The 12,297-nt window shown below is 39.3% G+C and overlaps 1 protein-coding gene across 1 annotated transcript in view; it reads right to left on the bottom strand.

Moving 5' to 3' along the window:
- Positions 1 to 11,624, bottom strand: part of lifra (LIF receptor subunit alpha a) — a 15,443-nt gene extending 3,819 nt beyond the window's left edge. Inside the window, exons 1-14 of the mRNA XM_020593959.1 lie at positions 11,444 to 11,624; positions 5,004 to 5,215; positions 4,662 to 4,798; positions 4,195 to 4,348; positions 3,645 to 3,920; positions 3,417 to 3,543; positions 2,725 to 2,843; positions 2,434 to 2,576; positions 2,037 to 2,190; positions 1,730 to 1,794; positions 1,299 to 1,533; positions 953 to 1,138; positions 640 to 741; positions 331 to 477 (exon numbers count right to left, since the gene is read on the bottom strand). Of these exons, the coding sequence (XP_020449615.1) occupies positions 331 to 477; positions 640 to 741; positions 953 to 1,138; positions 1,299 to 1,533; positions 1,730 to 1,794; positions 2,037 to 2,190; positions 2,434 to 2,576; positions 2,725 to 2,843; positions 3,417 to 3,543; positions 3,645 to 3,920; positions 4,195 to 4,348; positions 4,662 to 4,798; positions 5,004 to 5,109 (1,951 nt within the window). The 5' untranslated portion in view covers positions 5,110 to 5,215; positions 11,444 to 11,624. The remainder of the gene's footprint in view (positions 1 to 330; positions 478 to 639; positions 742 to 952; positions 1,139 to 1,298; positions 1,534 to 1,729; positions 1,795 to 2,036; positions 2,191 to 2,433; positions 2,577 to 2,724; positions 2,844 to 3,416; positions 3,544 to 3,644; positions 3,921 to 4,194; positions 4,349 to 4,661; positions 4,799 to 5,003; positions 5,216 to 11,443) is intronic.
- Between the last annotated feature and the right edge of the window lie 673 nt (positions 11,625 to 12,297).

Raw genomic sequence — 12,297 nt, 5'->3', positions numbered from 1 at the left:
TTGTTGCATCATTCCCAAAAAGACTCATGGCTGTATTAGCTCAAAAGGGTGCTTCTACTAAATACTGAGCAAAGGGTCTGAATACTTATGACCATGTGATATTTCAGTTTTTCTTTTTTAATAAATCTGCAAAAATGTCAAAAATTCTGTGTTTTTCTGTCAATATGGGGTGCTGTGTGTACATTAATGAGGAAAAAAATGAACTTAAAAGATTTTAGCATATGGCTGCAATATAACAAAGAGTGAAAAATTTAAGGGGGTCTGAATACTTTCCGCACCCACTGTATGTGTATTATTTATAGAGGTGGCACTTTACATCATAACATTTACCTAGAAGTGTGAGCTGGGAGCCATTACTGATGTAAATGTTGTAGCCCAGGAGGAACCCTCGTCTGCTGATCATGGGGATCTCTCCCCAGGTAAGGAGAATATTAGAGCGCTGCTGAGTGGTCGACAGAGGGACAGAACTGGAAGGGACTGTTGGAGTCACAATTAAGGAGGACAGAAAACAGAAGAAAAGGGAGAGAGGCATAACAAAAAATGAGAACAAAGAGTCAACAATTAAAATGCAGAGTATGGTTTCTGAAGCCACTGCTTCTTCTAAAAGGATAAGCTCTCCACATGCAGTGCTATCCGTACCCAGTTCCTGCATATATCCCTGCCAGCGCTGCAGCAGCTCTGGGGCCTCTGAGGAGCAGCTGTACAAGGAAAAGTTGTACCTCACACCCGGTTGGAAGGTTGCTGATGGCAAAAGAAATTAATACGTATTGTATAACATGGTTTCAAAATCCTGTTTGCATTATAAATCACTAAACACAGCCAAGAATAGCAGGGGACAGTCAGCTTTAGCCTGTACTGACTATACAAATGTACTGGACATATGTTATAAACCATGCTCTCTTTCCACAGACTTGGTTTATTCTTTTTAAAGAAGGCTTCAAGGCAAGCATACCTGACTCAACAGAGACATTAGTGTTTCCAGCAGCCACCTTTGTCCACTCCAGAGGGCAGTCCCGCGTGCAGGACGCATCGTGCCATTCTACCACATAACCACAGGTGGCATTGGCATCGCTCTGCCAGAACAGAGTGAAACCTCTGTCTGTATAAATTGCCCTGGACACAGCAAGAGGTTCCACATCTGGAAAGAAGAAGATGCATATGCAGCAGTGTAAATATTCTTCTTTTATAACTAACTGGCTGCTGCTTTATGACTACAGAACTAAACTTCATGTAACAAACTAATTGCTTTTTGACTTCTTACATGGTAAATATACTAGACTCTCTCCATTTCCACATACCTGCCAAACGCAGAGGTATAACTACACTTGCAGGTTGAGACTCCCCGTCAGCGTTCTTTGCAATAACGGTTGCTATGACCTTGTCATCACTGCCAATGGTAGCGATCTGTGTGAGGTTGATTGTTACAGAAGTATCCATCTGAAGGATTTCTGTGAAATTTATTTTTTCTCCAACGTTCCAGAGGGTAACTTCATAACCTGTGATCTGGCCATGGCTCTGCTTTTGTGTCAGAGGCTAAAAGAAACCAAAATTAAAGGGAGGGAAGGAGGGCAGGACAAAGACATAAAAAACTTAAGTCATCTCTTACTTACAATTTCAGATACTTGTGAACATAGCTTATGTAACCATGCTGTAAATCTGTGTTCTCCACAGTAGGCAAATTGTAGGCTGTAAATCTCAAACAATCCATTACAGATAAATTAAAAAATACCTTCCAAATAATCTGCCCAGTGTTGTCCCTGTTCATCCACAGCCATACATCAGGAGCATCTGGAACTGTCACAAGGTTTTAAAAGTAATAAACTGTCTACAGTATTTTCTAACAGACAAATTATCACAGTTTAGAAGTAAAAAATACACTTTAGTTATACTTAACAATTAGTAATAATTATTTAAGCTTAAATAAGTATAAAATAAGTAAACCAATTAACAAAGAATTGATTAATCACTGAAGTTAGTTATCAGGCAAAAATGTCACACATTAACTAGTTTAATAGATGATCAAATAAATGCCTTACCATCGGTACCGGTGTGGAAGGAAATCTTTTCGCTCCAGTTTCCCCACTTCCAGAAATGCTGCTGGGCACTGCAACGGACTTGTACACTATATACCTCATCAGGATACAGATCCGAAAGAACCGCTGACTGCAGACCCACACTGGAGTAGGTATACTGGGCACACACATTAGGCTTCATTACTATTTGGAACATGGATGGTCACACGAGTGGCAAGAATATGTCAATACAAGCTTGCATTTGTTGAAAGTAATCAGTCATTAGTACACTGTAACAGAAATTTGGTAGAACACAAAAAAAACAAGAAAGATTCTGTACACTGAGAAAGACAGAGTAAAAAAAATACAAACAAATGGAGAAGCGGTCTTCTCCTGCAACACACACACACAGGAAACTCACATTTGTGTTGGAACCATGGGAGGTAAGCTTTACTCGGCAGACAAGGGCCAGGGAGGAATAGCTGTGGTATTTCCACTGCCACAGCACAGTGGCATTCCAGGCATGGGCGACAACGTTCAGATCTGCTGGTGCTACTGGGCGCACTGAGAAAGGATGAAGCAACAGTCAGTGAACTGATGACTATATTTAACTCAGCTTTAAAAATTGGTATAAAAATGAACTTCATATGAATTCTTCTTGTTGGTGTGTATCAGTCCAGTGATTTTGATAAGGTAAGGGGAATACACCAACCTCTGTGCATGAGTTCAGCAGAGTCAGTGAGGCTGTACTGGCCAAGAGAATTCACAGCTACCAGTGTCCAGTTACCCTCCCATCGAGGTACTCTACACTCTCTCTGCTTCTGCTGTGGGCTGCTCTCATTAAGGATACAGAAAAGATAAGAAATAAATGGCAGATTGAATAAGTTCAGACAATCAAATTTATTTAAAATTAAAATATAACCACTTCACCCAATCTAAACAATCAAAATAATTCATAATGTAACATCTCTTCTGGCCAGTCTTCAGATGCTTCCTGTAAAAGGTCTGGAAGACAGCCAATCCACTATCAATATTAAATGGACACAGTAGCAGCAAGTAGTTACTTAGACTAGGTGCTTAAAAGGATGGGTCTGGCTCCACCTAACTCTGGTGGGGTGGTGGTGTGATAACAAAACAGCCCAACAACAGGATTTTGTGATAGGACAGCAGGTCTGTGATTTTTCTCATGTATGGTAAAACAACACTATTATTAATTCACTTCGCTGATTGGGAACTTTCAAAAATTCTATCTCCAGATCAGAGATGTGTTGCCAGAGCCCTACGGTTTCCCACAATCTATCAGGCTTCAGGTCCGGTTAAAACCAGTTGGTTGCACGTGTATGATCCCAGGTGTTGTTTGGTTATTTTTAAAAGTAAATTGCTGTGTAAGTGTGAATGTGATACCTGTTGTTCACCGAGTAGCGTGTTCCTCGTTTGCCATACAAGTTTGTGTCTCGTCCTTCACTCCAGTAGCATACAGCTGTGTTTAAGTCATGAGTCTCACACACAAAATCAGTAGGCAGTGGTGGATCTAGGGATGGGAACAACATGTAGAAACTTACTTCCTTGCCTCATTATATATTTACATAATAATAAAGATGATCTGTCTTATGCGTCCATTTATTCATTTACATCCAACAAACACCACTGCTCCAGTCAGTTCTGACACCAGGTCGCCACCACAAACTACATTGGTTCCCGTCCTGCCAGATAGCTTCTGGTTAACCACTGTGGTGGCGTAGCTTCGCCTACTCAGTCGTGTCGTGTTCATGATCGTTGTGCCATATCTGATGCGGTTAAAGGGCTTCCCCTCTCCCACAATGCAACAGAAGGTGGTGTTGGCCCCCACAGGTACAATTCTGTCCTGGGGGTACATCTGGAATTTGTCATTGCTGGGGAGATCGTTTCCTAAAAAGGAGGAGTGAGGGAGAAAATAGAAAGCAGACTCTTTAAAACTTTCAAATGAAAGACAAACAGGGAGAGGAAGACAGAAATAGAGATGTGTATTTAGAGAAGTCATTTGTTCATCTTAAAAGAGAGACTTCAGAGAGTGAATTTGAATTAGAAATGGCCTTCACTCCCTGAATGTATGAATCATCATGTTAATCCCAATCTGACAAGTTATATTTCTCAATTACTGGTGTCCTCTAATACATAGAGATATAATTACTATTGCTCTGACCTTGAAGTATCTCAGTGTTGCTCCATTCACTTGTAGTCTGTCCATCTCTAGAGCGGACTTTGATCGACAGAGAGGTGCACTCCAGAGGTTCAACAGAGGTCCAGTTCCACTGGTGCTGACCACTCACCTGATTCACTGTCACGGACACAGTCTCCTACAGAGAAAACATTGTGAGGATTTGAACCAGAACAACATGAAACTGATTATTGTTGGTAATGACAGTCATCTCTGCAGCAAGAAAAGGAACAAACCATTATATCATCTGCAAGAGCTTATAACATATTATAAAATCAAACCAGCAGATACATCATTACTGAGCTTTTTTAAAGTTTCAATTATCACTACACATATTAGGATCAAAAATCCCATCACACTATCACTCTTTTCACATGAGAATGTATTTGATTTGTAATATAAATGGCCAATAAAACCATGGGAACAAAATAACAAAAAAGAAATGCTCTTACATAGAAGACAGTTTCATTGAGCTCAGTTCTTAAAATTATGAGGTCAAAGGTTGTGGCTGCTCCTCCCAGCCAGGATATTGAGAGTTGCTGTGTATACATGTTGGGTGACAAGCTCAGCTGCTGCGGTACAGTAAGCACTGAAGGAGGAAAAAAAAACACTCCGGTTGAGTCAGGATTAAGTGATTTAAAACACAATGTTCACGACACAAGTTTAAATCAGCAAACAGAGCAAACCTTTCCACGTGAGCCTGCTAGAACGCCTCAATATTTAGCATTATTCTCATTGAGCCTTGCAGACTACTGAAAGAGTGAACTTTTCCTTTAATGTAGTTTGGTTCTTACCATCTTTGGCATGAGTGTGCACAGTGGAGAGGCCCAGGAGAACACAGATGATCCAGACAGATCTGCGGAGAGGCTTTAATGTGCGACGGACACTTAAGCGAGGCATGGTTATACACTGGCTGAGGTGCTGCCTGCAGATCCTAAGGTGGTGGTTCTCTCCACTACAGTGACAACAGGCTGGACATCCCGAAAGGCAAGATATACAGAGTGCCCTGTTTGAAAAGACAGAAAAGTGGTAAAAAAAAAGAGGGGTTTAAAAAAAGTACGAGGTACAAAAAGAGAGGTAACACCTAAGCTGTGAGGAATTTCAACCAAATTCGTGGTAAGAGAGAAGCCATTTCCCATGTCCTCTTCTCAACCAGTAGTCTTTGAATGTTGGAGGCTTGGCTTTGCTGCTTTTCTATCCAGCTGAGCATGCTTTAGTCATGGCATGTGTACTATACAAATAAACATGTGTCAGCTGGCCTTACACTTTCCAGCACAAACAACTTTTATTTCTGTTTCAGAATGATTTAGGATTTGGTATTATGATTTAGGATTGGGCACCTTTAACCAGAAAGCTGCTCTGGCACAGTGCATGTTAAAAACACAGCACGTAGCTACATTAAGAGACTGTTCTCTCTAACAACACCCGACAAAAAAACACCCGACAAAAGAAGGTGTTGCAATAATTTTGTTATGTGCTTTGGCCTTGGTGAGCGTCTGTGTAATCCTCTGTCTTTGTGTGTTTAACTGCCACTGAGACGCTGCAGTGCAGTTTGTCTGGTTTCCCCTTGAGACAGGCTGGGACAGGCCTCAAACAGCTTGGTAGCTTGAAAAAGCAACGCCCACAAGCACTGCCAAGTCCATTACCACAATGACACTACCTCGATGTGAAAGACACAGACACACACAAGCACAGATCATTTTGGAAGAACTGAATAAAAGAGTCTGATCCTAACCTGAAACAAAGGACAAAGCCACAGAGTATGCTTGCAGACAGATAATTCAATGTGACCCTAATATAACGGTAGCAGGTAACTCAATTTAATTTATAAGGCGATCACCAGGCCCAAACGGAATCTGTGCCCGCGGAATTAACGACAAGACCTCCGCAGATTTTAAAAAGAAAGTAGAAACTCAGAATGTAAGCATGTGTTTGCCACCACTGGCATGTGCACAACAGCTGTGTGATATTGTAATTTTTTTTTTTTTTTTTTATCATTTCCAGTCATTTTCCAAGCCTAGTATCCAGCATTCACATCTACTTCACAACTGGCTAGCTGCAAATTTCTGTCTACTTCTTTTTTCATTCCTTCCACAGCAATCTGTGACACTTCTCATGTCACCTTCTAGAGCTGTTCTCTTCAGTAGCCTATGTGAACAACAAGGTTCATGTCTGTTAGCAAAGATATCAATGTCTCCTGACAAAATTAAAACGAGCATTGTTATCCCAACTCCCCCACCCCCTCCTTTGTGCAGTGACTGGTCCGTAGCCTCCATCTAATAAAATGTAACTTTGTATTTCATTGGCCTATTGTCCCTAAATGTTATGGTGGTGGAACCACCAACAAATGTTCATGCTGAGTGTTTTGAAATGTCGAAGAAATAATAAATTCTCAACTTTAAAAGTTTATAAAAAGTGATTTATTTCACTCTGTTCAAGATTATTTTAGGTTGCTTTAATGCATTTTGTGTTTACTTTTGCAAAAAAAAAAAAAAAAAGGTTGTTAGCTACGTTAATATTTTCTTGCACATTACAAGCAAAACAAAATAAATCACTCCGCAGAATCCAACAGACTTCTATCCACAGAAAAAAAGAAAAAAAAAAACACTGCTGCTGTTTGGGCCTGGTGAGTGAGCAATGCAACCCCTATGAATCTAATCAGAAGACTTTTTTCTAGATCTGGTTTCTTGACATATCAGATAAAAACAGAGAGATAAGATAGATTAAAAAAAGAACAAACTTCTATCTTTTCCACCATCTATCTTTCATCTTAAAATCGGTAACAAATAATGCAGTAATAAAGCACAACACTGCATTGAGGGACAACAAGCTACTCTCATCGCCAGTGATTTCCAGCCCATAATGTTACTGCACCTGAGATCACACAAATAACACTGACTTCTGAGAAGAGAAAGTTTATGGGAAAGGTGAACAGGAACACCTTTTTTGGCAGTATACTGTATCTAATGACCTGCTCCATGTTTCTTTCCAAACCACCAGCGAGTTTAGTTTTTCTCTAGAATCTGTGGAAAGACAGAAGGCAAATACAGGAACAAAATGCAATGATGAAAACAAAAGAATAGCTGGTACAATGTAAATACCACAAAACCTCTACCAAGCAGATATTTAAGCAGCCAAAAAGCACATACAACAATTTGAACACTTGTGCTTGTCTTAACCCAAATGTGTCATTAGAGTCTTTGCAGAGTTAGCTAGGATTTCAATGTCTCCCCTAGATCAAAAATCATACTTCCAGATAAAATTTAGATGCATGGCTCAAGTGAATACAGCTGTATGGTGTCAGTGTTTCATGAACCTGCACCAAAATGGTTTCTGAGTTTGCTGCAGGTCCCTTAGCTTGATTCATAGTTCTGTGGTAAATCCACACAGAGACCACACCTTAGGCTACACCAGTGGCATCAGCCTTGTGAGTATTTATGCTTGTGCACTGGTGTGTCTGTGTCGCCCTGCTTTTACACCGCTGGAATGCTAGCTGTGTTGCGTTTCTTCACAAGTTAATAATAATGGGCACTGAAACTGAGAGGGTCGTGTTGGAGTTAAAACAAACAGATGTTAAACTTAGTGCTGGGTATCGAACCTCGATACTTTTATGGCATCGATGAAATTACTTCAATACCATCGAGTATCGAAAAATGCTTTTCTACATTTTTATTTATTGATTTTAATGTTAACAAAACTTAAGGTTGTGGTAAATAGGTTTACTTTTTATGTTATGAAACTGCTTTGAATGTACAAAAATGCCAAAAAAAAGGGAAATAAAACTAATGATCTGTACCAAAATGTGTAATGTATGTCTTTTGTTTTTTGTTAAAACTGATTTTATAAAATTGGTATTGAAAAAGCATCATTTAGGAACCAGTATCAAAGTCAAGATATCGGTACTGGGATGACACCCTGCCCTAGTTGAACAGCTGTTATTTTTACTGAAATTACTCCAATAAGGGTGAATGACACTGAACTGACCGAGACAGAACGAGGGGGATTTTCCATGTTTGTCTGGCCACTGACACACATGAATGAGGAAATGCGATGCAACCAATCGCAACAACGTGCAGTTACATTTCTGAAGAGATGCACATCACACTATGGCGTAGCGTACAAGGCTACACATGGCCTATGTTGTACCTACGGTGTAGAGTTAGCACAGAACCATAAATCAAGCTTTACTGTAGGTCCCCACACTAAAAGAGCAGTAATACTATACCATATGTTTTAGGGCTCCTGGATCCCAAGAGGATTATTTTTCCACCACCTCAAACATATTCTACGACCATTGAACCCCGGAAAAAATAGCACTAATGGGAATCAGGGGAAAACAGCTGTAGATTCTGGGAAATCTCACCAAGAACCTGATAGCTGCAAATGCACACCAGCACAAATCAATACCTCTCTCCTGGCCTCTGCTCCTTGTCCTTGCAGCTCTAATAAATGTAACCACAATCTAGAAAAACCACAAAGATATTGTTGCTACTTAAAATCAAAATCTCATCTGTATGTCTGCTTTAGTCCTATTTTAGGAAAGAACCAACTCACAGAATAAAAACAACATTGTTTGTTTGCCTCCTCTCTCCAAAACAGGCTTTGCCCTTTTCTGTTTGACATTTCATTCTATAACCATGGAAAACATCCACGTATACTCACACACAGAAAATCCTGTGGAGGACTGACCACCGTGTGATACAATCATTTCTCAGAACCCAAATTCACTCAAAAGCCTTCATTTGTCCTTAGTGTACTATTTTTACAGTGTTAAGCATTAACTGGCACTCAGATACTAGAGCAAACTCAGTCCATATATAATATACCCATGTTTCCAGTAAATTAATTAAATTTGTGTGCAAGTCAGAAAATATGCACGGTTACTAACAAATTCAATATTATGTGTTTGCTTTGAGACAGTGCGTATATGTGTTGGCTGGAGCAAATCATTTCATCTAACTAATGGCTACAGCAATTCTTAGTGAAGTTGTAGCCAGAAAATGTACCTGCTTGATAAACGATGTTTCAGTGGTGCCAAAAACTTTCACTAATTAATAGTTAGTCGTTACTGTTTGTCATTAAATACCTCACAATCAAAATCAGAACAAAAAATAACAATGAGCTGTACCCAATGCCAAAATCACTCCAAAGTAGCATAGTCTGGAGAAAAGCAAAACTGCTCATGGAAAACAGGAGTGTAATCACTATCTAAATAAACATCACATTGTCATGTAACCTGTTATAGTCAAGACAGTGTTTACCTTGTGTGTGTCACCCCACACAATAGTAGATATAGTCTGAGCAATTCTATCTTTATCCATTTTTATACACAACTGCCAAGCACCTTACTATTACAACCACATTTTAAAACAAAGTTCAAAACACCTTTTCTTCGCTAAAAACATGTGGTTGTACAGCTGGAGCCACATCCAGGGAAAACTGTCTGTCCTCAGCCTACACTTTGCAAACACTGTCATTACTCTGTCATACAATGACCACCAAGACCAAAGAAATAAGCACGCAGTGATTCGAGTATACTATGTAAGTTTGGTGACACTTTATAACGCAAGCTACAGTCGCTGCCAATTTTGTTTGACCTTTGAATGGGATGACAATGGAAGACCGGATGCTGGCGAAAGAATGAGTGAAAAACAGAGAGCAGATTTGTGAAATGCCGGTGCACTGACCTCAGTGGAGAAGAGGCATTCAGTCTCCTGTGGGTGTGTGGGTGTGTGTAGCTTTTGGACCACAACCAAACAGCATTTCCTTCCCTTCTATTCCATGTATCCCTTTATGAATGTTATTGTAAATCTAGGACACTGCAGGAAGTGAGTACAAAAGTCACTTTAAAAAGATACAAGTTTTAGTTGTTTGCTTCTAAATGATTGGCTTAAGACAATAAAACACACACTGAGAGATAAAAGCAAGTCAATCCAAACTAACTCCCTAACAGAAATTTACAAAAACTAGTCAAAATTTTTTCGGCACAGCCAAATGACTAGAAAACACATCAACGGGGAGGCCTGCCAGGTATGAGTTAGTGCTTAGCCAGGTTGCTATGCTGACTAATACCCGGTATTCCTCTATTGAGTCATACTAGGATGACTACGTAACGTGAAAACTAACCATTTGTTTTTACCATTCACCCACAGGACTAAACCAGATTTATTCCATAAAAAAATCAGGGGCAGGATATAGCACAAATAAATCTTGTTGTTAATCCTTATTGCTGAAAACTGAGGCGGAAGACTGTACCAAGCAGAAGAGGAGTATTAAAAGTATTAATCTGTCCAAATACGTAACAGCGTTAAGAATGATAGGTGTGGATCCTTTGTCTCCTCTATACAGGTTGTTCTTTTAGGTGTTACATTTCTCAAATGGTCTTGTGATAAAATATAGTCCTATTATAATTATATATGCACTGTATGCACTATCCTCTTGAAGGACCTGTTTGTACAGATGTCATAACACAATTTAATAAAAGAAAACAAGGATAATAAGTTTACAGGGAGGACACTTCTTCTATGCATGCAGACCATAACACCTAACACTCTATTTGTTCACAACACAGTGTAAAACTGAAAACATTCCCATCATTTTAACGCCAAAAAAAGACAACAAACCACTATTTTGTGGATCATTTTGTAGAGCACTGGGTGGGGAATCAAAATAGTAAGAATTTTGTTGTTGTGACCGTCCTCAATCTGTAAACATTTATTTAACATATGACGAAATGACGTTACATACTATCATACCTTACATCGCATCTTGGGGTCTCCGCTACACAAAAATAATGTCAAAAGATGTAAAACCATGCGTCTCCTCACTTAATATCTTGTACATGTTTATGAGTTATAACTTTAAAAAAAGGATTTTTCTTTTCTAGAAAACGTGGCTAATACAGTAGATATGCCAAACTGCATCATCACAGGACGGTTTACGCCATTAGCATTAGTAACTGAACAATATGACAGATACGGTTACAGCTAGTCCCATCTTTAAGAATAGTGTTTATAAAAAATAGCTGTCATACCTTATCAAGGATGACTACGTAGATAATAGGGATAAACTGGGTTGACATTTTACATTTTAAATTCACTAAACAGCCAGCACCCACCACAGACACATACAGGCCAGTGATGGTTGAAAAAAATGCTATCTACTGTACGGTAGCTGCTAACCACGAACTATCGTTAAACGGTTATTATGAGCTCAGAAATAACACCATAATCACCTCTGATGTAGCAAGATATGCTTTTCAGTGCTGTTTCAATTATGTATCCACTAATCCAGCTTCGTAAACAACGTGGTAATTACTTTAGCAGGTCGACATCTTCACAGTCCTGCCCCCGTTCTGTGCCATTCCCAACTATTCCAGGCCTGGCCTGGGATTACTGGAATAAAGCGAAGCCGTTTGTTTGATTGACGCCTGTCCTTACCAATGAGCTTCGAGTAAAGAGGCCGTTGTGGTGTTGCATTCAAGTCACGAAGCAAAGATGGGTAAATCGTGAACATAGTGCCGACACCCGTCCAGACTACAGACAGGACTCATCAACGGTTTTCTGGACTTTAGTGCTATAGTCGTCAGCTAGAGTAATATGACAATAATTTAAGCGCTGCTCGTGTCAAACAAAATAAACTCCTGCGATGATTTAATATGTGATGTAAACCTTTTTGCCATAGCCTGTTACGCAACTACAAATTGGAGGATTATTTTGGTATGCAAACGCACCTCTTATGGTGTGTGTTGACTACCATAAAAAGCAAGCAAACAAAAAAAAAAAAAAAAAAAAAAAAAAAAAAAAAAAAAAACTTGTTCCTATTTAGTTTTTATAATTAGTAGCCCAGTGTTGTTGACAGCATTTTCTCCAGTGTTTAAACTTAAGCCATATGAACAAGGCAGACAAATGAGCATTTTGATACAGTGGTGGTCATTTCTCATATGAGAGAAATGAGAAAACATGCTGTCTGTGATGTTTTATTAGCCTGGAATTTATAAAATTGATTGATTGATTGATTGATTTATTCTTTCAAACATGCAGAACAGAACAAATGAACAAATGACAACAACACACATAATTACACATA

The sequence above is a fragment of the Monopterus albus genome, unplaced genomic scaffold (assembly GCF_001952655.1).
Source record: "Monopterus albus unplaced genomic scaffold, M_albus_1.0 scaffold20.1, whole genome shotgun sequence".
NCBI lineage: Eukaryota > Metazoa > Chordata > Actinopteri > Synbranchiformes > Synbranchidae > Monopterus > Monopterus albus.
The sequence above is the reverse complement of the archived record's forward strand: the minus strand, read 5'-3'. Positions and strand labels throughout refer to the sequence as shown.